Raw genomic sequence first — 27,913 nt, 5'->3', positions numbered from 1 at the left:
TTTGATAAACGTTGCCCCTTAAAAAAAAGTTAAAAAGAAAAAAAAGTAACCTTCGGAAAAAATGGATGACGACTGGTATCCTTGTTTCTGTAAAAATGAAGAGGAGTAGACGAAGTATCGTTAAAAGTTGTTAAAGCAACAAAAACAATTGTTATTCCTATTTTGACTCATCTGATTAATTTATCACTTGAAGAGGGAACTCTTCCAGAAAGACTTAAATTAGCCCGAGTGCTACCCACTCAGAAAGGGAAGTCAAAAAATGAACCGAGTAATTACCGACCCATTTCTATTTTACCTTTTTTTTCGAAGATTTATGAGAAAGTAGTTCATAAAAGAATTTATGATTACCGCCAGGAGCAGAATCTTCTATGTGATACCCAATTTGGCTTTCGCAAAGGACTTTCTACGGACCTTACAATTCTTAAATTGGTTCACCGGGTGAATGATGCATTTGATAAAGGCCTAATACCCGCAGCTTTACTTTTAGACATTAAAAAGGCATTTGACACTGTTGATCATGATAAATTATTTCAAATTCTTGAATCATTTGGGATACGTAATGTGGCTTTAAAATGTTTTCGTTCGTATCTTATTAATAGAGCTCAAGTTGTACAAAATACAAATGTAACATCAGAGTGCCATCTTTCACCGTGTGGAGTGCCACAAGGTTCAATAATGGGACCACTGCTTTTTCTCATTTATATTGACTATTTAAAATATTATTTATCTGAAGCTAATGCATAATATTTGCAGATGACACACTTCTTTTTTTTGCATGTGGAAATCTACCTTCTTTATTTAAAAAAATGGAAATTGCTCTGACCTGTAGATATCTTGGGTTTATTATTAATGAGAATATTTTGTGGGATGAACATGCTAAATTTATTGGTAACAAACTTTCAAGGTCCCTTGGAGTTATTCGCCGTCTTAAATTCCGTTTCCCTAAAAAAATCCTGAAAATGATTTATCATTCTATTTTTCATCCCCATTTGTCTGATGGATACTTTATATGGCCAAGCAACTTCACCTCATGTTATCAGAGAATCCAAATCATCCAAAACAAGTCCATTGAAATTATATCACCTCTTCAGCACTCAGATAACGTTAACCTCCATTTCAAACTTCTAAAATATTTGATGTGTCAAAGACTAGGGATTTTCGGATTGCAACTTTTTGCTTTAAATATTTTAACAACCTCCTTCCATCGTCATTTGAAAATTTATCCATTTTAAATCAAGATTTGCATACTTATGAAACGCGAAATTCATGTGACATTGTCCACGAGAAACCGTCAACAAAAAGAGCTTCTTTTTTAATTAGATTTTTTGCACCAGCTATCTGGAATTCAATCCCCTTGGAAATCCGGAACTCAAATAACCTTACTACCTTCAAGCGAGCAGTGAAAGGTCGTTACAGAAATACTGTTTAGATTTGAATATCGTGCGGTCCTCCTCTTTTTGGTCTTTTTCTTTTCTTTTCTTTTTCTTTTTTTTCTTTTCTTTCTCTTCGTCACCCCCTTTTTTACCTTTTTTTTCTTTTTTTGATAAATCCAGTTGATTCGTTGTTTCTGTTAGTTGATTGTTTAATTATTCTTTAGTTAAGTTTCTGCCCTAGTCAAGCACTTTTCTGCTTTCCTGGCAGATTATGCACATGTAATTATGGGTTTTTGTTTAAATATATATGATTGATTTGAATTCAGTTTTTCCCAGAGGTGATCGTATGGATTCAGTGGTCCTAGAATATTTTATGAGGGCTCATTCAAATGGAAATTAAAAGTTATAGTGCCTTTCTTAAGCGACGCAGAAATTGGAGGGCAACTAGTTCCCTCCCACGGTAATTTTTCCCAAAGTCACCCGATAAATATTTTGAGATAGCTATTTTGTTGAGCAAAGTGAAAAAATATTTTAACTATGTCTTTGAGCGTGACTTAATCCCCCACCGTCTTCGGGGAAAGGGTTGAAAGTTATGAACTTTGCCCAGTGTTCATGTACAGTGTTGTTTATTGGGAAATACACGGACGTTTTCAGGGGTGAATTTTTTATGATGGGGAGGGTTGGGTGAGGGGGTTACGTGGGAGAATCTTTCCATGGAAAAAATTTTCATAGGGGAAGAGAATTTTCCATGAAGAAGGTGCCGGATTTCCCAGCATTATTTAAAAACGACAAAAAAAATAAATTAAAAGAACAAGTTTTTTCAACTAAATAATGAGCAACATTAAAATTTAAAACGAGCTGAAGTTATTACGCATATGAGGGAATTCTCTCCCTCGTCAGTACCTCACTTTTTCTGCTAAAATTTTTTGTAGCCTACTTCCAAAGGAGCTGTTTATTCTAATTAAACGGCCTTTGTGATTTAGTGGTGATTCTTAAAGAATTGGAACAAAATTCGAATTTTAGCGTAAAGAGCGAGGAATTGACGACGGGGAGCCCCCTAATATACGTAATAACTTCTGTTCATTTTAATTTTCAATGTTGCTCCTTACTTTCAGTTGAACAAAACTTGTTTTTATTTTATATTAAAGAAAACTGACCTGTATCTCTGGAAGCTTGAGTTATGCAGGCTTATCATAGTTTTAATATAACCCTTTTTTTGTTGTAACTAAATTGTTGTAAACCTTCTCGGGAGGCAAACTATGGTCTGTGGGGGGGGGCAAACTAGATTATGGAGGTGGAAGTTTCCTTCCCTCTGATCTCAGGGGCAAAAATCCAGCATTTTTATTGGGGGGGGGGCAAGAATGGTCCATATCCGGATGGTTAAAGGACATGGGATATATAATAATTTTTTCTCTGCATTATTGGGGGAAGGGGCAACTAAAAATGCTTCTTTGGGGCATCTCCACTCCTTTGCCTACAAAATGACCAACCACCACCCTTACAACAGCTGATGAGCACTTACCATCACTATACATAAGTTTATAAAATATTCATTAAAGCAGTTTAGTTAAATGAAGGTTTAAAAATGTGTTTATATGCTCTTTTGTTACATTTTTAAATGTCAACCAAAAATTTTCGAGGGGGGTTGAGGTGTCAAATCCCTTGACCCTTCTCTGAATATAGCATTGCTCCCACCATACCCCATTTTTATATTTATTTAAAGGCCCATTAGACAATTTGGTTAGGCTATTCAACTGCGCTCTTTTAGACATTTGTCGAGCACCCTTCGCCTAAGAAATGACCCAACATCCCTCCTTCGTATTAACTAATGTACAACTATGCATTACTAAAAATTATCTCATAAAAGATAAAGTGATTCCAATCAAACAGTTCGTGGTAACGAACTGTAGTAAGGAGCGACCCGGCTCAATAGTAACGAAAACTCTAAAAAATTGAATTTTTATATCAATAGCTACATCAAAAGAATTGCATCTTAATGCTGATTTTAAATATATAAGTTTCACCAAGTTTAGTCTTATCCATCAAAAGTTACGAGCCTGAGAAAATTTGCCTTATTTAAGAAAATAAAGGAAAACAAACCCTAAAAGAATCTTAACGAAAAGGACACCATCAGATTCAGCGTATCAGAGAACCCTACTGTAGAAGTTTCAAGCTCCTATCTTACAAAAATGTGGAATTTTGTATTTTTTGCCAGAAGACAAATCACGGGTGCGTGTTTATTTGTTTGTTTATTTTTTTTCCCAGGGGTCATCGTATCGACCAAGTGGTCCTAGAATGTCGAAAGAGGGCTCATTTTAACGGAAATGAAAAGCTCTAGTGCCCTTTTTAAGTGACCAAAAAAATTGGAGGGCACCTAGGCCCCCTCCCACGCTCATTTTTTCTCAAAATCAACGGATGAAAATTTTGAGATAGCCATTTTGTTTAGAATAGTCTAAAACTATAATAACTATGTCTTTGGGGATGACTTACACCCCCACAATCCCTGGGGGAGGAGCTGCAAGTTAAAAACTTTGACCAGTGTTTACATATAGTAATGGTTATTGGGAAGTGTGCAGACGTTTTCAGGGGGATTTTATTTTGTTTGGGGGTGGGGCTGAGGGGAGAGGGCTATGTTGGTGGATCTTTCCTTGGAGGAATCTGTCATGGGGGAAGAAAAATTCAAGGAAAAGGGCGCATGATTTTCTAGCATTACTATAAGAAAACAATGAAAAATAAACATGAAAACGTTTTTTTCAAATGAGAGAAAGGAGTAGCATTGAAACTTAAAACGAACAGAGATTATTACGCATATGAGGGGTTCTAAAAATACTTTAGCATAAAGAGCGAGGTATTTAGGAGATAAATATCTTGCTCTTTATGCTAAAGTATTTTTAGTAATTTCAACTATTTATTCTACGGCCTTTCTGATTCAGGGGTCATTCTTAAAGAATTGGGACAAAACTTAAGATTTAGTGTAAAGAGCGAGGTATTAACGAGGGTGCAAACCCCCTCGTATACATAATAAAAATATAAGATTATGAAAGTTTGTTACGTAAGTTAGTTCTTAAGTTACGTATATTTTTTACTAATAAAAACGTTCGTTAAAAATTAAAAGTTCTAGTTGCCTTTTTAAGTAACTGAAAAATTGGAGGGCAACTAGGCCTCCTTCTCCACCCCTTATTTTTTAAAATCATCTGATCAAAACTAAGAGAAAGCCATTTAGCCAAAAAAAAGAATTAATATACAAATTTCATTTTAATAATTTATGTGCGGAGAGCCAAAACCAAACATGCATTAATTCAAAAACGTTCAGAAATTGAATAAAAAAAACTAATTTTTTGGCTGAAAGTAAGGAGCGACATTAAAACTTAAAACGAACAGAAATTGCTCCGTATATAAAATGGGTTGTCCCCTCCGCAATCCCTCGCTCTTTACGCTAAAGTTTGACTCTTTGCCACAATTCTACTTTTTAAAACAATTAAAAGCTTTAGCGTAAAGAGCGAGGGATTACGGAGGGGACAACCCATTTTATATACGGAGTAATTTCTGTTCGTTTTAAGTCTTAATGTCGCTCCTTACTTTCAGCTAAAAAAATTAGTTTTTTTTATTTAATTAGTAAAAAGAAGCATTAACATGATCTTATTTTTCATGGGCTACACGACTTTTCAGGAATTAAATAAAAAAAACAAGTTTTTTTTAAATGAAAGTACGGAGCAACATTAAAACTTAAAACGAACAGTAATTACTACGTATATGAAAGGGGTTTTTCCTCCTCAACGCCTCGCTCTTTACGCTAAAGTTTGACTCTTTCTGATAGCTCTACTTTTTAAAACAATAGAAACTTTAGCGTAAAGAGGGGGGCGTTGAGAAGGAAAGGCCTCTTTCATATAAGGAGTAATTTCTGTTCGTTTTAAGTTTTAATGTTGCTCCTTACTTTCATTTAAAAAAGACTTGTATTTTTATTTAATAATTAAAGCAAATTAATTAATTGCAATTAATCGGAAGTTTTTGAGAAAAAAGGATCGACGGAGGAGGCCTAGTTGCCCTCTAATTTTTTGATTACTTAAAAGGCAACTAGAACTTTTATTTGTTTACAAACGTTTACATTGATAAAAAAATATAAGTAACTTACGAATTAACTCACGCAACGAACTTCTATATTCGTATGTTTTTATTGCGTATATGAGGGGGTTCAATCCTCGTCGATACCTCGCTCTTTACACTAAAGCTTAAATTTTGTCCCAATTCCTTAAGATTCGTATATTCGTATGTTTTATTGCGTATGTGAGGGGTTTAACCCTCGTCGATACCTCGCTCTTTACACTAAAGCTTAAATTGTGTCCCAATTCCTTAAGAATGACCTCTGAATCACTTAGGCCGTAGAATAAATAGTTGAAATTACTAAGAATACTTTAGAGTAAATAGTGAGGTATAACGAAGAGGTAAACCTCTCATATGCGTAATAATTTTTGTTCGTTTTAAGTTTTAATGCTGCTCCTTCCTTTCAGTAAAGGAAAACTTTTCATATATATTTTTTCATTGTTCTTTTTAAATAATACTAGAAAATCCTGCACCCCCTTCATTGAAATTCTCTTCCCCCATGGAAATATCCTCTCACGTAACCCCCCCCCCTTCAACTCTCCCCCTAAACCAAAAAAATCCCCATGGAAGCCTCGGTACACTTCCCAGTAGCCATTACTATATGTAAACACAGGTCAAAGTTAGTAACTTACATTTTGTAACCCCTCCCACGGGGACTGCAGGGGAGTAAGTCGTCCCAATTGACATAGTTATTAGTTTTTTCGACTATCGTAAATAAAATGGCTATCTCAGAGTTTTGATCCGGTGACTTTTGGGAAAAAATGAGCGTGGAAGGGGGCCTAGGTGCCCTCCAACTTTTGTGTCACTTAAAAGGGCACTAGAACTTTTAATTTCCGTTAGAAAGAGCCCTCTCACGACATTGGAGGACCACTCAGTCGATACGATCACCCCTGGAAAAAAAACGAACAAAACAAAAACAAATAAACACGCATCCGTGATCTGTCTTCTGGCAAAGAATGCGAAATTCCACATTTTTGTAGATAGGAGCTTGGAACTTCTCCTGTTGGGTTCTCTGATACGCTGAATCTGATGGTTTGATTTTCGTTAAGATTGTATGACTTTTAGGGGTTGTTTCCCCCTATTTTCTAAAATGAGGCAGATTTTCTCAGGCTCGTAACGTTTGATGGGTATAACCTTTCTTGATGAAACTTGTATATTTAAAATCAGCATTAAAATGCAATTCTTTTGATTCAACTATTGGTATCAAAATTCACTTTTTTAGAGTTTCGGTTACTATTGAGCTGGGTCGCTCCTTACTAAAGTTCGTTACCACGAACTGTTTGATAAATGTACATTCTTGTGCGATTACTTTCTCTGCAACTGAGAAAATCTGTGTATAATTGTTTGATGCCTAACAATAATAACCCATTTTCATTGCAAATCATAATGTAGAAGAGCACACAATTGCCGGAGCAAGAAAAACCAAAAACTAAAACACGACACAATGAAGACAGTCAAAACCGAATCATTGACAGGGCTAAGTCAATATATACAGGATAGCAGTGTCATAGTCTAGGGGAGACAAGGAATGCAGGAGCCCCTCCAATAATCGAGAGAAAAATATTATATAGCCCATGTCCCTTGACTATCTGGACGTGGACCCCTTTTGCCCCCCTTTCTCCCAATAAAAGTGCTGGAGCTATGACCCAACAGGAAAGTAAAATCAAAGTTTAGTCGCTTTCGAAATGACTCAGTTCTTCTTTAGATAGCATCTAAGGGGCTAGTGACTCCTTATCTGGTCGATATGGTGGTGTTGCTAGTCCAAGGAGGCAGCCGAAAAACGTTTTTCACATATTTGTAAAAACAATTTCAAATGTCAGCAATGTCAATGCGAGTAAAATACTGCCAAAAAGGTTAGCAAGCATATACGGGACTTCAAAAGCATTGCAAAGAAATCCTTGGATACGGTGAACCAAAGAAAAGTAAAAGTGTAACATTAAACCAAAAATGATCCAAAACAAAGTCAAATAATTTTCCAAGTGTTTTATACTCGGAAACCATAGTACTATCCATAAATTACCATCAATAAATAAATGAACTCCGAAACGAACAGGAAAACAATAAACAACTGAGTCAAACTCAAAATGAGCAGAAAATAAGATGAGTAGGGCTGACATTTTGACCAGTGTTTACATATAGTAATGGTTACTGGGAAGAGTGCAGACGTTTTTAGAGGGATTCTTTGGCTGGGGGATGGGTCCAGGGGAGGGGGTTATGCTGGGAAACTTTCCATGGAGGAACTTGTCACGGGGAAGAGAATTTCCATGAAGGAGGCGCAGGATTTTCTAGCATTTTTAAAAATGAAGAAAAAATATGAAAAAGTTTTTTTTACTGAAAGTAAGGAGAAGCATTAAAACTTAACAAACAGAAATTATTACGCATGTGAGGGTTTCACCTCCTCCTAATACCTCGCTGTTAACTCTAAAGTATTTTTAGTAAAAAAATATTTTTAGTTAAAATATAATGTTTTTTTCAAAAATCTTATATATGTAATTCGGTTGATTTAGTTGAAAAACTCAAAAACGTAAATATTTCAGAAAATAAAATTATCATTAGCTTTGACATTGTGCCTATGTATACAAATATTAATGTAGCAGAATCCGAGAAATTATTAGAAAATAAAATAAATAAAAATTACGACTTAATAGAAGTGTCAGCAACAGGATTAGATTGTGACGTTTTAATGACCTTGGTTAAACTTTGTAACAAGTACTCAATGTATTTCCAATTCCGTTATTCGTTCTCCGAGCAAACAAATGGCTTACCCATGGGTGCGCCTCTCTCCGGGTTACTGACGAATATTTATGTAGAGCATATCGAAAATTGGGCATTAAATTCGTATTTTTTTAAATATATCTTTTGGCGCCGTTACATGGATGACATAATTTCATATTGGAACTATGGGGAAAATGAACTTAGGGGTTTTTTAAATCACCTTAATACATATGATAGGAATTTACAGTTTACCTTAGAAATTGAAATTGCAAATAAAATCTCATTCCTAGTTGTGCTAATTATTTGTAGCTTAGATGAACTCAGTTTTACTATTTACAAAAAAACAACACAAAACAATTGATATTTACATTTTGAATCAAACTACCCCCCACTAGTTAAAAGAGGTGTCGTAATATCTCTCGTCGATCGTACCCTAAACATTTGTTTTGATTCCCACAACACAGCTGAACTAGACTTAATCAGGGACATACTTTTGGGAAATGGGTATCCTATTTATTTATTAATAACACAATTAACCGTAGACTGAAAAGACACTCCCTTAAAATCAACGATAATTTACCATGTGACAATCCCGATAAGCCCCAAAGCATAATTTACCTCCAATACATCCCAAAAATCACTAGAAATATTAAAAAGTATGCACACAAAATAATCTGTATGTTGTATTTACCATTAATTTAAAAATCATAAATCTCCTAAGCTCTGGTAAAGATAAAACTCCAGTTACTTTCCAAAGAGGTGTCAATCAAATACCATGCGACCGTGGCAAATTCTTTGTAGGGAGAACCCACCAGGATTTCGAAAAACGCCTACAACAGCATAAGGATGATATCATCAAAGCTCTGAATTCTAATATTACTTCTGTTTCTTTTGATTCTGCTTTAAGCAGCCATGTTTTTGAAAATCCTAGCCATAAAATACTTTTTGAAGAATCCGCCATTATTAGCAATGACCTAGGCATAAAACAAGCACTTCGAGAAGCAATAGAAGTCAGACTTAACATTAATAATAGTATTTCATTAAATAGGGACTTATGAGAATATTCACTAATGCTCTATACACAAACCTAATTAAAAATGACCTTACGAAATATTATGAGAAACCATTAGATATTAACACAGAACCTGTAACAAATAGACCTATGAGATCAGCAGCAAAAAAAAAACTAGGCTGGCATTAAAAACGTGTTTTTAAGTCATTTTCTTTCATTTCAATGAATTGCCTCGTTTCATCACAATTCATTTATCAGTCCTGGTTGAACTTCTCTGAGGTAAGGTTGCTGGGCTGTTTTGAAAAACTTTTCATTTTAGTTAATTGATTTTATCCTCTTGTAAGTTGATTCTTCTTATATATTTTTGTATTGCTGAGGACGGCCCTTGGACAAAGGGTCGAAATATTCATTCTAATTTGTTTCCCACTGTCCTGAGAAATTCCCTATTGTTCTTCTTGTTTTTGGTCAAACGAGAACCTCTCCTCGAAAAATGTTGGCCCGAAATCACGATTTTTACTCTAGATCGCACAATTTCTCTGAAGAAGTTTTGTAAGAGGAAAAGCCCTATTTTAATTTTTCCGGCAGCATATATGTTGGGTCTGAATTGTCTTTTATCTACGTTACGATTTATATGTATGGATTTCAAAGTGGCTAAATCAATATACAAAAGGGAACTAATTCAATTTGAAAAAATAGCACTTCCTATTTACGGACCTGACTTTTCTATCTAGAAAAGATTGTTATCAATTAGGTCAAAAAAACATTTGAAACTTATGCTGCCCATTGACTTAATACATCTAAAAATGAAAACATCAAGTCCTTCAAATTAGCTACATTTAAATTTGTCAATACAACTAATTTAAAAACCAAATTAAGAACAGCACCACTTAATTGAGAAGTCAAAAGCGGTATAAAAGGTAGAAATTAACCAAAGTTAGTTCAGTTGTTAACTCACTACATGCCAAAAAGTTGTTTAGGGTGATCATATTAGAAGAATGTCTTGTCCCGAGTCAAGAGAACCAGAGCGCAAGGCCCCAGTAAGCAAATATTTTTGTCTCGGTCATTTTTCGTTTAAGTTATTAAAAGAGCAACGATTTCATCTAGTGTAAGAATAAAATTACAAAAAAAAATTCAACTGATTTTAAAATGCAAAATAGACTGGATATATTATTCATTAATACTATGTTTTTTTATGTTCCTTATTTTGCCTGTTCGAATATCATTTAAATTTTCTTTGCGGAATACCAATAAATGGATTCGATTATGAAATAAAATCCCACATTAAAAGTTTAAAAATTTGAAATTTAGAAAGGGATTGTAAACATTTGATATTTTATGGGTTTCAGGTACAATCAAGGCCGTACCCATGGGGGTGAGGGGCTAGGGGGTTTAATTCCCCCTCGAAGTGTTTGTCTGACTCGTTAAAACAGTGCAAAAATGGATATAATCAAATTTTATCTGTTTTCTAAGTTTTCTTGTGACCCCCCCCCCTAAAAAAAATTGCGCAAAACAGTCCACCAAGATTGGTCACGGGACGAAAAATGGGTTTATTTTCGTCTCCTTCATAATTTAACAATTGAAAATGGCTAAGTATGCCTAAATATTTGCAGCTAATACTATTAAATGGCTACTTGTAAAATTTGCCTAATTTCGGTTTTGATTTATCACCACATGCACTAAAAAAGACACTTAAAATGCCATTCATAAAGCGAAAAAGCTTGGAAGCATAAAACGTACACCATTGTAATGTTTATCAAACAGTTCGTGGTAACGAATGTGTAGTAAGGAGCGACCCGGCTCAATAGTAAACAAAACTCTAGAAACGGAATTTTCATACTAAAAGATACATCAAAAGAATAGGATTTTTATGCTGATTTTAAATATATAAGTTTCATAAAATTTAGTCTTACCCATCAAAAGTTGCGAGCCGGAGAAAATTTGCCTTATTTTGGAAAATAGGGGGAAACACCCCCTAAACGTCATAGAATCACACCGTCGCATTCAGCGTATCAGAGAACTCTACTGTAAAAGTTTCAAGCTCCTATCTACAAAAACGTGGAACTTCGTAATTTTTTTGCCAGAAGACCGATTCCGGGTGCGTGTTTATTTGTTTTTTTGTTGTTTTTTCCCCCCAGAGGTCATCGTATCGGCCGACTGGTCCTAGAATGTCGCAAAAGAGCTCATTCTAACGGAAATGAAAAGTTCTAGTGCCCTTTTTAAGTGACTAAAAATTGGAGGGCACCTAGGCCACCTCCCACGCTCATTATTTCCCAAAGTCAACGGATCAAAATTATGAGATATCCATTTTTTTCAGCATAGTCGAAAACCATAATAACTATGTCTTTGGGATGACTTACTCCCCCACAGTTCTCGGGGGAGAGGCTGTAAGTTACAAACTTTGACCAGTGGTAACACACAGCAATGGTTATTGGGAAGTGTACAGACGTTTTTCAGGGGGATTATTTTGTTGTTGTTTTTTTTTTTTGGGGGGGGGGGTTAAGGGGAGGTGGCTATGTGGTAGATCTTTCTTTGCAGGAATATGTTATGGGGGCAGAGAAATTCAATGAAGGGGGGGGCGATATTTTCTAGAACTATGAAAAAACAATGAAAAAATAAATATGAAAAAGTTTTTTCAACTGAAAGTAAGGAGCAGCATTAAAACTTAAAAAAAAAGATTATTACGCACATGAGGGGTTCATCCCCACCTAAATACCTCGCTCTTTACGCTAAAGGATTTTTAGTAATTTCAGCTATTTATTTTACGGCCTTTCTGGTTCAGTGGTCCTTCTTAAAGAGTTGGGACACAATTTAAGCTTTAGTGTAAAGAGTGAGATATTAGTGAGGGGAATAATTCCCCTCATTTACATTATAAAAATATAAGAATATAAAAGTTCGTTACGTAAGTTATTTCTTAAGTTACGTATATTTTTTACTAATAAAAATGTTTGTTAAAAATTAAAATTTCTAGTTGCCTTTTTAAGTAACCGAAAAATTGGAGGGCAACTAGGCCTACTTCCCACCCCTTATTTCTCAAAATCGTCTGATGAAAACTAAGAGAAAGCCATTTCACCAAAAAAAAGAATTGTCATGCAAATTTAATTTTAATAATTTATGTGCGGAGAGCCAAAATGAAACAAGCATTAATTCAAAAACGTTCAGAAATTAAATACAAATAAAAACTAGTTTTTTTAACTGAAAGTAAGGAACGACATTAAAATTTAAAACGAACAGAAACTACTCCGTGTATGAAAGGGGCTGTTCCCTTCTCGACGCCCCGCTCTTTACGCTAAAGTTTTTTACTCTTTAATAAAGTAGAATTGAGAGAAAGAGTCAAACTTTAGCTTAAAAAGCGGGGTGTTGAGAAGGGAACAGCCCCTTTCATACACGGAGTAATTTCTGTTCGTTTTAAATTTTAATGTCGTTCCTTATTTTCAGTTAAAAATCTAGTTTTTTTATTTAATTCCTCCAAAACCCTACACTGGAGGTTCGCAAATCATCCCTCTCGTAGACTCCCCCTTCCGGTGTACTTTGTAAGTTATAAATAGTCTCCTAATAGTCACTATAAATAGTGAGCAGACTATAAATAGTCTGCTCATCAGCAGGCTAGTGCAACATTGGCAAGACTAGCAGACTACCTCAATATTGTAAAATAAGGTTTAATGGCTCATTTTATAGCTATTGCTCATAGGTACGTGCTTTCTATAAATTCCACCGTCTGCAGCTTCTAAATGACGCTTTCCGTTAGGCCCAGATTTACATCTAAATCATGGAGGTGGATGAGGGGAAGTGCAGTTTGGCAAGGACGCCAATAAGCAAAGTTTTGGAGAGGACCCAATGTGACAAATGCGCCAATAATTGACCAAATTCACAGATTTATTTAAAAAAAATTAGTGAAAACAGAAGAAAATAGCAAGGAATGAGTGGACCCGAAAAACCTTGGGGGCCTGCCCCCTCCCGCTGAATCGGTCAGTGCTTTTGGTGTCATGTCTCAATTGGAAAAGATGGGACTAATGGGCTACCAGAAAATCATAGGGAGATGTTTAATGGTTTATTTAAGAGCTATTACCCATTTCTGCGTGCTTAAAAAAAAAAAAAAAATCACTTTCAGTGCCATTTATCAATTGAAAAGGCTAGAAGTAAATTTCATGCTGTTGGCCCTTTGTAATATTTATTTTCCAAACCCTTCATTGGAGGTTTACAATCGCACCTCCTATATCTTCTCCCTCCCAGCCCCCTTAGTTTCATAAATCGTCGGCTCACAAGCAGGCTACTGCAATATCACCGGGACTAGCCGACGTAAAGAAAGATTTAATTGCTCATTTAAAAGCTATTGCTCAAATCTACGCGTCTTTTTATGTTATTAAAGAAAAAAACTAGTTTTTTTAAATGAAAGTAAGGAGCGACATTAAAACGTAAAACGAACAGAAATCACTCCGTATATGAAAGGAGCTTTTCCCCTCAACGCCTCGCTCTTTATGCTAAAGTTAGCCTCTTAACTCTACTTCTTAAAATAGTAAAAAACTTTATTTTAAGCAATTTCTGTTCGTTTTAAGTTTTATTATTGCTCCTTACTTTCATTTTAAAAAAAACTTGTTTTTTTTATTTAATTTCTGGACGTTTTTTAATTAATATATGTTTTCATCTTGGCTCTCCACACATAAATAATTAAAACGAAATTTAAATATTATTTTTTTTTGGCTAAATGGCTTTCTTGTAGTTTTAATCGGAAAATTTTGAGAAAAAAGGAAAGAGGAAGCATAGTTGCCCTCCAATTTTTTGATTACTTAAAAAGGAAACTAGAACTTCTAATTTTTTTACGAACATTTTCATAAGTAGAAAAATGTACGTAATTTACGAATTAACTTACGTAACGAACTTCTATATTCGTATGTTTCTATATACTTCTATTTTCTATATACTATATACTTCTATATTCGTATATGAGGGAGTTCACCCCTCGTCGATACCTCGCTCTTTACAACTAAAGCTTAAATTCTATCTCAATTCCTTAAGAATGACCCTTGAATCACAAACGTCGTAGAATAAATAGTTGAAATTACTAAAAATATTTTAGCCTAAAGAGCGAGGTATTACGAGGAGGTAAACCCCTCATATGCGCAATAATTTCTGCTCGTTTTAAGTTTTAATGCTGCTCCTCACTTTCAGTAGAAAAAAACTTGTCATATTTATTTTTTCATTGTTTTTTAAATAATGCTAAAAAATCGTGCACCCCCTTCATTAAAAGTCTCTTACCCCATGATAAGTTTTTCCTTGGAAAGATCCTCCCACGTAACCCCCCACCTCAACTCACACTCCCAAACCAAAAAAATCCCCCTGAAAGCGTCCGTACACTTCCCTGTAACCATTACTATATGCAAACACAGGTCAAAGTTTGTAACTTGCAACCCCTCCCACGGGGACTGTTTGGGAGTAAGTCGTCCCCAAAGACATAGTTATTAGGTTTTTCGACTATGTTGAATAAAACGGCTATCTCAGAATTTTGATCCGGTGACTTTGGGGGAAATGAGCGTGGGAGGGGGTCTAGGTGCCCTCCAATTTTTGGTGACTTAAAAAGGGCACTAGAAATTTTTATCTCTGTTAGAATGAGCCCTTTCGTGACATCCAAGGACCACTGGGTCAATATGATCATCCCTGAAAAAAAAACCATAAACAACCATCCGTGACTTGTCTTCGGGCAAAAACTGCAAAATTCCACATTTTGGTAGATAGCAGCTTGAAACTCCTACAATGACGTTCTCTGATACGCCGAATCTGTGTTGTGATTTTCGTTAAGATTGTATGACTCTCAGGGGGTGTTTCTACCTATTTTCTAAAATGAGGCAAATTTTCTCAGGCTCTTAACTATTGATAGGTAAGACTAATCTTGATGAAAGTTATATGTTTACAATCAGCATTTTTTTGTGTAACTATTGGTATCAAAATTCCATTTTTTAGAGTTTCGGTTACTATTGAGCCGGATCACTCCTTACTACAGTTCGTTACCACGAACTGCTTGATAAATTTTACCATCTATAAGTGCCATATAGCGACTAAATTAGGACTGTTAGTGCCTTTCATACCTTTTTGTTACTTTTGTGCGAACCGAACCATTTTTTTGAGGGACGGAGGGGTCTAAGTGCAAAACCTCTTCTGGATACTACCCTGTAAAAAGAAACCTTAAAGCGGTTGGCAACACTTTTACATTTTTTTTTTTTTTTTTTTTTTAGTGTAACACTAAGAATAATTAATTGAATGTGCGTAGCTAGTAAACTTAGTGCATTAATAAGTGCCTGATCCCAGATACTGACAGAAAAAGGATTACAAAGCTTAAAAATGTAAAATATCGTCACATTGCGGAGGGGACAACCCATTTCATATACGGAGTAATTTCTGTTCGTTTTAAGTTTTAATGTCGCTCCTTACTTTCAGCTAAAAAAAATAGTTTTTTTTATTTAATGTTAAACTAAAGACGTGAAGCGGTGATGAAGTGTAGGTCTAGTGAGGTTGTAGCGTGAAGGGTCTAAGCAAGATCTTAGGTAGCTGATATCTAAGAATTTTTAGATACGCATGATTTTTAAATTATCTAGATTCTGCTTAGCTTATTTTTCACTAATTTTTTCAGGGTTTAAATGCTCGTCTGGTTTTTGCCATTTGCGCTGCTGCTATAGGATCTGGATTCCAACACGGCTATAATATTGGTGTTGTCAACGCGCCAGGAAAAGTAAGTGTTAATTTCAATGATAGACCTTAGCTGACCTTGTATCTAAAATATTTTTGTTTTCCCTAACGTAAGCAAAGAAACCCTATCTTGTGTTTTCAAATAGAAATTTGCAGAGAAATAAGGGGTGGAGAAGGAGGCCTAGTTGCCCTCCAATTTCGATTACTTAAAAAGGCAACTAGAACTTTTAATTTTTAACGAACGTTTTTATTAGTAAAAAATATACGTAACTTAAGAATTAACTTACGTAACAAACTTTCATAATCTTATATTTTTATTATGTATACGAGGGGGTTTGTACCTTCGTTAATACCTCGCTCTTTACACTAAATCTTAAGTTTTGTCCCAATTCTTTAAGAATGACCCCTGAATCAGAAAGGCCGTAGAATAAATAGTTTAAATTACTAAAAATACTTCAGTATAAAGAGCGAGATATTTATCTCCTAAATACCTCGCTCTTTATGCTAAAGTATTTTTAGAACCCCTCAAATGCGTAATAATCTCTGTTCGTTTTAAGTTTCAATGCTACTCCTTTCTTTCATTTGAAAAAAAAAATATTTTCAGGTTTATTTTTCATTGTTTTCTTATGGTAACGCTAGAAGATCATGCGCCCTTTTCCTTGAATTTTTCTTCCCCTATGACAGATTCCTCCAAAGAAAGATCCTCCAACATAGCCCCCTCCCCTCAGCCCCACCCCAAAACAAAATAAAATCCCCCTGAAAACGTCGGTACAGTTCCCAATAACCATTACTATATGTAAACACTGGTCAAAGTTTGTAGCTTGCAGCCCCTCCCCCAGGGATTTTGGGGGAGTAGTCATCCCCAAAGACATAGTTATTATGGTTTTCGACTATGCTGAACAAAATGGCTATCTCAAAATTTTCATCCGTTGACTTTGGGAAAAAATGAGCGTGGGAGGGGGCCTAGATGGCCTCCAATTTTTTTGGTCACTTAAAAAGGGCACTAGAACTTTTCATTTCCGTTAAAATGAGCCCTCTTGCGACATTCTAGGACCACTTGGTCGATACGATGACCCCTGGAAAAAAAACAAAAACAAATAAACACGCACCCGTGATTTGTCTTCTGGCAAAAAATACAAAATTCCACATTTTTGTAGATAGGACCTTGAAACTTCTACAGTAGGGTTCTCTGATACGCTGAATCTGAGGATGTCATTTTCGTCAAGATCCTACGACTTTTAGGGGGTGTTTCCCCCTATTTTCCTAAATAAGGCAAATTTTCTCAGGCTCCTAACTTTTGATGGGTAAGACTAAACTTGATGAAACTTATATATTTAAAATCAGCATTAAAATGCGATTCTTTTGATGTAGCTATTGATATCAAAATTCAATTTTTTAGGGTTTTGGTTACTATTGAGCCGGGTCGCTCCTTACTACAGTTCGTTACCACGAACTGTTTGACTGGGACAAGTCCAGATTGACTAATCCCCCTCAATTTATTAGCATACCAGTACAATATTTTACTATTATACCGTCTACCTGCATCTTCCAGATCCTCGGCAATTTTATCCATGGCCTGCACTTCACACCTCCTTAGTTCATATTTTAATACTGTCTCCACTTTCCTTACATTCCTTTTGTTTTTATATGATCTATAGCTCAAGTAGTTCTTGTACAGGCCCCTCCTCCTGTCTACTAAACAAAAAGATTTTCACTAACACTCTTAGCTGCAGCCTAACTTTCTTCCCTAAAATACTATCAGCAACTTCACAAATTGTTTTTCTAAAATTATTCCAACCATCTTCCGCACTGTCAAATTTTAAACTCTCGAGTTTAATATTCAACTGTTCCTGGAAATTTTTACTCAAATTCTCATCCTGGAGTCCTCCAACATCATAACTTCCCGGGAGGTAGTTACCCTTCCAAAATTTCAGCTTTAATTTAACCCAAGACACAACTATATGGTGACGTTTGCTTTTTACATCAATAATAACACTATTATATACCCTAGTAATGATTTTTTTTTATTTTAAAATATTTTCAATAAATCAAAATTTTGAACTTGTGCAACTCTATTGCACAGAGCTCAACGGGGAGTCAACTCGAGGCTAGCCCCCATATTTGGTTTATGTTCGTTCATATAAGTTTTGCTCGTTTTAAGTTGTGCAACTAATTTTTACTTCACAAAAGAAAATTTTATTTATTATTTAAAATTAATTTTTTTTTAAGGAATTGAAGCTAACAAATGACTTTGCAGGGAAAAAACTTTAATTCGTATTTAGTTTAACTATTTATCAAAATCGTGATTTTTTTATTCTAATAGAATATTATATTCTAATATACTCTAATTATATATTACATTTATATACTACTACCACTACTAATAACTCACTGCAGCACCAAGCCGCCTAAGGCCAACACAGCTACGCACGCTCCTCCTCCAACCTAATCTATTCAAGGTGTTCCTTACTCTTTACACCCTCCCAGGAAGTTCCCATTTCCTTTAAATCTTTGTGACAATTCTCCCAACCCAGACGAGGACGACCTGCTTTCCCTGTAGCCCCAGGCGGCTGGCCAAATGAACAATCTTCGGCAATCTGTCATCCTTTATCCGCAGAACTTGGCCTAGCCATCTCAACCTTTCTTTCATTATAGCCCAAAAAGCGGATTTATTTATATAAAGATAAGAATATATATTCTTCTTTCCAGTTGATACAACAATGGATTAATGTCACTGATTATGCTCGATCTGATTATGCAGAGGTACCAACAGAAGCCAGTATAACATGGATTTGGTCTGTAGCAGTTTCTGTGTATTGCATTGGAGGAATGATTGGTGGATCCTTGACAGGGTTCTTTGCTGAAAAGTTTGGCAGGTAAGACAATTGTGTGTTTGATCTTCATGAGGATAACTATAAAAATAAACAACAATATTCCTGAATTGGTCTAAAACTTGACATTTAGTACCTGTTTCAGAAAGATAATCATAACACTTATGCACTTGCGAAATAATTGCCAATGTTGTAATGGATAATGCATAACTATTCTGATTGAAAAGTTCAACTCTGTATGAAAGAAGGTAATATTCAATTTGGCTTTAGACATATTTTAGAGTTTAGAACAATTATGGGCTCAGAAAATTAGCTTTCAAGGGATGAGGGCAATATTTTGAACGGACATAAACAACAAAATGTGCCGGAAATAGCCAACTAACATGTAGTTATAGAATTCAAAAGAAATTATATAAGATTTTGTAAAAATAATACACTCTTCAGGTTTACAGGGAGGATACGTTTCTCTATAAGGTTGGCTTGATTGACCTTAAAAGTTGGAGTTTACATGTGAGGTTCAATAGTTTTTTGAAAATTTCTGGCTATTTTAAATTTTTGATTACCCTTTTTAAAATCCATCCCTACCAAAAAAGAAAAGTTCTACTGGAGATGTTGGTTCCGGCCGAACCGTTTTCGTGCCAATCTTATACTTACTTTCCGAGTCCTCACTGAAGAAAGTTAGGAATGGCACTCAAAGCTTTAAATGATTTTTATGTACTTTGGAAAGGCCTTCGACTCTGTGGATTGGGTAAGTTTGTGGATGATCTTTCTTTATTATGGGATCCCAATTAAAATAATAGCAATTATCATAGCTCGTCACGAGGACAGCGAGTGCTGCATCAAGTCACCCAAAGGCCAAACCGGATGCTTTCGAATTCTATCTGGCGTCAAACAAAATATTGGTTTTAGGTCTAATAATCAGGGGGGGGGGGGCAAGGTATACCAAAGAAACGTTAACATATAAAACGAAAAGCATTTAGTGTGGGAAGGGTTGCGGCAGAGGGGTAGCTGCCCCTCTGCCCAGGTCTAGAATTGCCACTGATCTAAATTTAAACCACATAAGTATTAAATATGATATTCATTAATAAAAAAACATAACAAACGAAAAAAAATTTAGTACCATTGTTCGCAGTACAGTCCCATTTCAGTGCCATTTTGTTTTTCAGGAAAGGTGGGCTTATTGTAAATAATATATTTGCAATGATTGGCGCCATTCTCGAAGGTTTTGCATACTCTGCCAGATCTTATGAAATGCTTATTGCTGGAAGGATATTTATTGGAATTAATTGTGGGCTCAACGCCGGATTGGCACCAATGTATCTTAGTGAAATATCTCCAGTTAATCTTCGAGGGGCGGTAAGACGCTTCTCTTTTATTAATTAATATTGGCAGCTAAAGCTTTAATAGAACATACTTGTTTCATTTTAACTATACATCAAATTGTAGAAGAAATTTATCAGCATATGAATGAGGTAAGACTTGCTACAAATATAGTCAAAGTGCCCGCAAAAAAAAAGCAATAAAATATTTAGGACATTCACCGATGAATGTCGACATTCACCAATTGGCGGACATTCACGGTAGCAATACATACACGCCAGCGCTATATACGAATTCTCATGAATAAAAAAATGACAGAAGTCTCCACAGTTCGCCACAAATTTTTCTATAGCTTCTCTTTTAGCTTTTATGTTTCCTTTTATTGAAAATAAATTAACTATAGAGATTTGTAAATAACTACACTTCTCTTTTGTTAATTAATATTAATCGTTATTTCCTGCTGAAAATTGCCCATAAAAAAATTCTGCGTGGAAAATTATTTTTACCCCGTTTTCGTTTGAAAAAAAACAGAATTATTTTTCTTTTAATTTCTAATCATTTTTCATATACTGGAAATATAACCTCCGTGAAAAAATTTTCCTGGAAATTTTCCCCTCCCAATATGTCGACGAAAAGTTTCTCCGAAGTGAAATTCCCCCATGGAGAATCTCTCCTGTGGAAAATCTCCCCCAACCACAACAATATCCACCAGACAACTACAACTCCTTTGAATATTTAACCTGGTCTATTTCACAGGAATATCTTCAAATGTAAAATTGAATTGACAAAGAGAAAGTATGCCAAATCAAAATAACTCTGATAAATTCCTCCGTATATAGTTTCTCTTTGAAAGTTTATCCTTGAAAACCTCCCCTCCCATGGTAAATTTTCTCCTTGGAAAAGCCCTTGAAGCAAATTTCCACCATCGAAAAATCACCCTCCCCCAAAAATGTTTTTTTACAAACAGGTAAACTCGTGTTCCATGTTTTTGCTTACTTTCGAGGTTCCCTGTTATAGTACATCCTGGGTTGAGCGAATTGCCTATTAAATCAATAATTTCTATAATATATAATTATATATTATATAATTATATTATACCTATAATTTCTATAATATATAATTCAATAATTTCCCGAGGAATTTAATATTAAATCAATGATAGGTGTTGCTATAATTACAGAATGATTTACGCTAAACATGAAATAGCTTAGGTAGTTAGTGTTACCCAGCTACTAACTGCTATTGCTACCAAATAGCCGTAGTATTAATAGTTTTAATAGTAGATAGCCATAGCAGTTAATAGATTTAGGCTATTGTTTACACATAGATTCAATACCAAATAGTTTCAGTACCAAATAATTTTACTTCCACTATTTTAGTAAGAATTTCCTACCAGAAAAATGAAAGTAAAAACAGAAAGAGTAGAGACAGAAAAGATGAGGGTTGATTGGGAAGGATCAATCTGGCCACTTTCCGTCACCTGCCATAAATGTCAGAGCGTCGCTTAATCCTTCTGAAATACCACAATAAGCCCATTTTGAAAGTGAGCTAGCCCTCGGTCAGGGTCGTGTCCAGGATTTTGCTCAAGGGCGGATGGTTACGAAAATAATTGACGGGTATTTCCTACCAGCAAAATGAAAGTAAAAACATTAAAAGGAGGGACATAAAATATGAGGGTTGATTGTAAGGACCAGGCTGGCCACGGTTTTCAAAGTGAGCCAGCCCTCGGTCAGGGTCGTGTCCAGGATTTTGTTCAGGGGTGGATGATTATCAAATTTATCGACGGGGTACCTACTTGCAAGAGATAATATAGACAATGATAAGGATAATGTAGGAGCCAGAAACATATTTTGGGAGAAGAGACTCAAACTGGTCATTCCACTATTTTTGGAACCTAGTTTCGGAACTAGTTATTGACTTCAGTAAAAACTGAATGAACAGATTTTGTTCAAATTCAGTTAGCCGTTTTTTTTTTATTTAATTGCTCTGTCTGGTTTCATTTATTTCGGTCTTATATCCTCATTGTTTAAATTTTTCTCATTATTGTTAATTTATTATTCTAGGTTGGAACAGTGTATCAACTAGTTCTAACAATTTCAATCTTGATATCTCAAATCTTGGGAATGGAGAATATCATGGGTACTGAAGTACTTTGGCCATATCTTTTAGCATTCACCGCCGTACCTATCCTCTATCAAGTTCCCGCGCTCATGCTTTGTCCCGAGTCACCCAAATATATCCTTATCACCAAGGGGCGAGTTAAGGATGCTGAAAAAGGTAATACTCGATTTTTTTTTAGACTGAAGATTAAGATTATAAAAATGAAACGAAGCAAGTTAAATTCATTTTGTTTTTAAAGGGAAATATTTGAAACTAAACCTCAAATGAGAGAAAATATTTAAATAAGAACAGGTTTTATTTTCATTGCTTTGCACAGCACAAAAACCAAGTGTAGACGAACGGTAGAGGAAAGGAGATTGTAGTGAAAAGTTAGAGCAGCTAATTCTGTTTTTATGAAACACACAGATAAGCATATATGAACAGTAGAAAAATTTATTCAAAAATGATACAGATTGAAGCACTCAGAAACAGAAATATGGTTGTGCCACATCAATAAATGGAGACATACCAAGAGAGAGAGAGAGAGAAAAAAAAAATCAATTTTCAGATGTTTTATTTATAAATTGGGTCTTGTTACAACCAGTTATTTGTAAACAGCTTCCCCTGCAGTGAAGCTTGGTAGTTTCCGTTGCGTATCAAGGGTAACTTTGTGGAAATTGCACTTTTAGGACTGGCATATAGGTACTACATCTTTGAAAGGATATTTAGTCACGGAATCTGGGGAGGATGTTTAAAATAAGATTTTAAGGAGTAAATATTTAAGCAATTTATAATCGTAATGAAAGCATCGAATTCACTTTTTCGTTATTTATAACATGGGAAGTTTATTTATAAAATACATATTTTTAAATTCTAAAAAATTTTATGAACAGTATTCAACATGTCAAAAATTTAATCATAATTTCCTCCTGAATCTAAGTGTTAATATCATTTGCATCACAGAGGTAGAGACTAGGTGTCAATTGAGTGGATAATTTTAAATAATTTATATTCTTTGGCATAGGTATGATCGTGTCATAACGGTGTTCAATAGAAAAATTGGAAATCCCTTATATATAGCACCCATTTTCGCCGTAAACGACTTTCGTTACATTTTAGAGCTACTTGTTTGGTATCTTGGGAAAATAGAGATGCATCAGTCTTACCTTAAAAAACATTTCTTTTTGTTCAGAAATGGAGGAATGAAAACCATCAGTAAAGGAATTTTACAGGGACAATCCTGTGTAAATCGTCAAAAAAAGATAAATTTTTGGGACATTTGAGGTGAACTAATTTATAGCATGTGACCTATGACGACGCATGGTAGAAGTGTCTCAGGCATGGTGGAACCACGGTGGAGGGTGATCGTCACAAACAAAAGCTTGAATAGCCTTCAGTCAGTGAATTAGTTGACCTAAAAGCTCAATTACTGGCATTGAGGTGTGCTTAAAATTATTAACATTATAACAGGTTTGAACTACTATATTATCTTCATAATTTACCTAAAACCACCGAGTATCCATGGTTTCTATGTTTAAAAAGAACAAATTAAAAGCAAAAATTAAACAAGAAAATTTCAAAATTCATTGAGAACAACGGTGAAAATATCTTTTTCAAAGAACAATCTTTGACAAGAATTGATACTTTAAATTTTTTTTTTTTTTGTGCTTGATCGTTCGAGGCTTACCCTACTAAATTTAAGTAGTATAAATAATCAATAGAAAAACGTTCTAAATTCGATTTTCTTCTAGTGTTAAATTGGCTGAGAGGTACACTCGATGTCAAAGACGAGATGACCGATATGAGTGCCGAATTCGAAAGCCAGAAAGCAACTGCTGGGACCGGTTTGAGGGAAATGTGGACGGATCCAAGTTTAAAGTCACCACTGATTATTGCTGTTATGATGCAATTGGCGCAACAGTTGTCTGGCATTAATGCTGTAAGTACTAGATATAACTAAAATTATTTTTATAAACGAAGAATGTAGGCAGAAGGTCTAGGAGGATCGCTAGGTCATAGACTGTGGGCACAAGAAGGTTTGCTAGGTATATTTCTGCAAAAACGTTTAGGTAACTTCACCATCTAATGACAGAAATCACAAAGAGAAAATATTGTCCATGTATATGAACATATATATGGACAGTATAACCAGTTCCATATCCGGGACATTTTTGGATAAAGAGGAGGAGGGGGAGGGGTACAGAAGAATATTTTCGGGAGGAGAATACAAAAAAGCATCAAAAACTTGTTTATGTTCGTTACGTTTTTACGAGTTAGACAGACATTTTGGGGGTGGGAGGTTCAAACTCTATAACCCCAGTGGGTACGGCCTTGAATATAGCATGTAAATATGCTATAGCTCCATATAAACTTGAGAGGGGTGAGAGGCCCTGTTTTCCTTATAATATCTGCAATACACAGACTATAAAATAAAGAGGAACCTCTAAAAATTGCCTAAGTATTTGTTTCTTGAAAGGTATACCCCTTTCTCCATAGCTGATTGTGTGGTTCTTCGTCTTGATCCAAGCCAGAGGAAAAACCAGATCTGACGTATCCACTTCATAGAATCAACTATGAGGTGTATTACCATAGTAAAATATTATGTACAATATTATGCCCCATTTAGTAATGAGACATTTAGTAGTACTATCACCCAGCTATGCTGGGGCATATACTATGCCCAAGTTACTTATGCCTGAAAAAATTCCGATTTGTTGAATTTTTAACTGCGCTTTTTAATTATTTTTTACTAGTTTGGCATTCACTCAACAACTGTTTTTACTTTGAAAACATCCTTTGATTTTGTGGTGAAGGCGAAGATTCTTCAGAAAACAAGACTATCGTAAGGTATTGCCACTTTAAATGACAACGAAGACACTTCTCTGGTACCCAGATCAGGCCTTTTCTATTCTAAGTTTGGCTAGCAGTTTATTTACAAAGACAAAAAAATGAATATAAAGACGACAAATGGGTCTATGGCCAGTAAACGAAAATGAAAAGAAAACAAGAAAAAATCAAACGACTTTTTTGCTGATAGACAACAAGACGTCTTTCAGCGTAAGAAAAAGAGAAACTAGAAACTAAACAATTTATATTCTTTAAATTTAAAATAAAATAACCAAAAATTTCAGCAATTAATATTTAATTCAAGAATAAAGAAATCTATTGCATAAAAAATCTTTTTTTTACATAATTTTCAATGCAGAAAATATTTAATTCAGTATTTTTATTTCAAAAGATATAACTTTACGCGAAAACAAAAAAAAATGTAGAAAATTGGAACCAAACGACCCTGTAGGTTCAGCTTAAGGACTGCACCACCAAATTTATTCAGATGAGAATAGATTTCCGTGGCCACAATCATTCAGATCTAAAATTTATACACATGCTTGAGTCGAGGATAGTGTAGAGTTAGAAGGAAACAATCAAGTAATTGGTATAGGTGTTAATCAAAATTTAACGACTGTTTCATTGAATAAAAAGAATAATAACGTGTACATATTTTTAGGTAATGTTTTTCTCGACTGCCATATTTGAGGATGCAGGCTTAAGCACCATTACCTCTCAATATGCCACACTTGGTATGGGTGTCATGAACGTACTTATGACCTTTGTCTCTATGGTATTGATTGAAAAGGCAGGACGAAAAACACTGCAGCTAGTTGGTCTTTCTGGAATGCTCTTTGTTGTTATACTTCTTACTGTATTTTTAGCCATCAAGGTAATTAAGTCTTCATTTTTTTGGTGCTTAAAATGATCATGTAAATTGAACAGTCTTGGGTTTAATGGTTCTGCCCTGTCATTAGAAAAATCTATACAAAATCTAAAAGAATTTCCCGCCCTAAAAATTAGAAGCTTGTTACTGTTCCACTTCTCAGCAGAACTATTTAAGTCCCATAGTGGCTGATTAGAATCGTTTGCAAGGGGTACATAAAAAGGGGTATTAGTTTACAAGGGGTATTAATTTCAGTTTGGAACATTTAGCTACTATGAAGTAGCAAAAGTAGGCGTGGTCTCAGTACGGTGTTTTACATGTAAAAATCATGAATTACAATGAGGGGAGTGAATTAAAAAATACGGAGGGGGTGAGGAATATACTTTTAGCAGCTAGACCTTTTTTCAATGAAAATCAGTGGCTGATTAGAATCGTTTGCAAGGGGTACATGAAAAGGGGTGTTATCATACTGTTAAAGTGGAAGAAGACTTATTTGCATTTGAAACTAGAGTCTTGAGGCTATATGCTAGGTTCTGTTTTTATGTAAAGAATTACAATTAATGGGTAACACCTAAAGTTCAGCCTAAAACAGATAGATTCAATTGTAAGGCGCTTTAGCACTTCGCTGATACTGGATCACCGGTTGCAGAACTCGTCGACCCTTGGTGATTTTGGGATCTGTCATTTTGTGTAAAATTTTGTGTAAAGTTTTTGATTGATTGAAGTCTTAGTAAAAAAAAAAAGGAAGGGAGTTCGGAGTTCCGTCTGATCTTAGTAAAAATAGTTGATCTTTCGTATAAACCTGTTGCTTTTTGTTTTTAAGAAAAGTATGATGGAAGGGGACTGCTATCCCCCATCCTGTGCACGTCCCTGATATGAGGTACATATTCTTTATTATCAAATAGCTTGTGTTAACGCACTTTAAGTAAGAAGCGACTCGGCTCAATAGTTGAAAACTTCAAATATGCAAATAAGACTCTAGTTACAAATAAGAAGACTCTAATTGCATCTCTGTAATTCAAAATTACAATTTAGCTTAGTTCCATCTTTTCTCACAAATTAAGAAATGTTTATTTAAAACTCATATTTTTTTCTCGTATGTGTTAACTGTTTTTTTTTGTTCCTTAAAGTCAATTTGAAATCACAATTTAACCATGAGCCACTGTTTAGTTTTTTTCTGCATTTTAAAATAACATCGATCACCATTTTTAAATATAAAAAATTTTGAAGTTAAAGTGAGCCTGCTAATTTTACAGTGGAAAAAGATTTATTGTTGTTAATACTAATTGTGTTTATGAAAGTACGAGAAGCATAAACAACTAAAAAGGTCGGTAGAAGCCATCTAATAGTGATTACTGACAATATGGACGCAAAGGAATGTTTATTTTGCAAAAGTTTTAGGGACAGAGTTAAAGGTGTTGGGGACAGTATTGTAAAAGAGCTATCGAAATAAGGTGTTAACGAATAATGCAGCGGATAAAGTAGAAATTCATTAAGTTTTGCTCATTTGGTGAAAAATATGTTTCAGTAGAATTGTAATTCTTCCCCGTATATTTGGATGCGTTTTGGTGGACTTTATCCTAAGCAAGACAGTAAAGGCAAAGGGAGATGTGGGTGAGAGTATAATTCTAATTTAAATTTTACTGATTGCTTCTGCAACAAACAAGCGAAATAATTGAAAGTTTCCTTTTGTCTTTGCATTTGTTATGTCCTGGATATTTTACATAAAAGCCTCTAAACATTCCTTGATAATTTAACCCTTTTCCTCAAAAATAATGGTAGTCGTAGCTGTATTAGTAGTAGTAGCAATGGTAATATGCAACTAGTTGCTTTTGATTAGTACACCCCCTTTTCATGTCTCCTGACAATTTTACAATCTAAGCTGTTTGTAAGATATTGCTGATATGCCCTTTCAAGGAACTGTATGCTAATAATGTAATTTAATTTAGTTCACCATCAGCCTAACTACTGTCTGGAAGCTTCACCTTATGCCTTGAGCTTTGGTAGTGGAATCAGTCGTATTAGTCATAGAATATATTCTGTATGAAGTTTTTTAGATAAAAATGTT

General features: G+C 34.8%; 1 protein-coding gene across 3 annotated transcripts in view; it reads left to right on the top strand.

Annotated features, from left to right (window-relative positions):
* The window catches only part of LOC136043525 (solute carrier family 2, facilitated glucose transporter member 1-like), a 40,722-nt gene that overhangs the window by 9,072 nt on the left and 3,737 nt on the right, over positions 1-27,913 (top strand). For all 3 annotated transcript variants that reach the window (XM_065728441.1, XM_065728442.1, XM_065728440.1), the window contains exons 2-7: positions 15,824-15,922; positions 18,589-18,755; positions 19,877-20,066; positions 22,094-22,307; positions 23,882-24,069; positions 25,639-25,851. In XM_065728441.1, coding sequence (XP_065584513.1) covers positions 18,709-18,755; positions 19,877-20,066; positions 22,094-22,307; positions 23,882-24,069; positions 25,639-25,851 — 852 coding nt within the window. In that variant the 5' untranslated portion in view covers positions 15,824-15,922; positions 18,589-18,708. The remainder of the gene's footprint in view (positions 1-15,823; positions 15,923-18,588; positions 18,756-19,876; positions 20,067-22,093; positions 22,308-23,881; positions 24,070-25,638; positions 25,852-27,913) is intronic.

This window comes from Artemia franciscana, unplaced genomic scaffold, assembly GCF_032884065.1.
Source record: "Artemia franciscana unplaced genomic scaffold, ASM3288406v1 Scaffold_698, whole genome shotgun sequence".
Classification (NCBI taxonomy): domain Eukaryota; kingdom Metazoa; phylum Arthropoda; class Branchiopoda; order Anostraca; family Artemiidae; genus Artemia; species Artemia franciscana.
The sequence above is the reverse complement of the archived record's forward strand: the minus strand, read 5'-3'. Positions and strand labels throughout refer to the sequence as shown.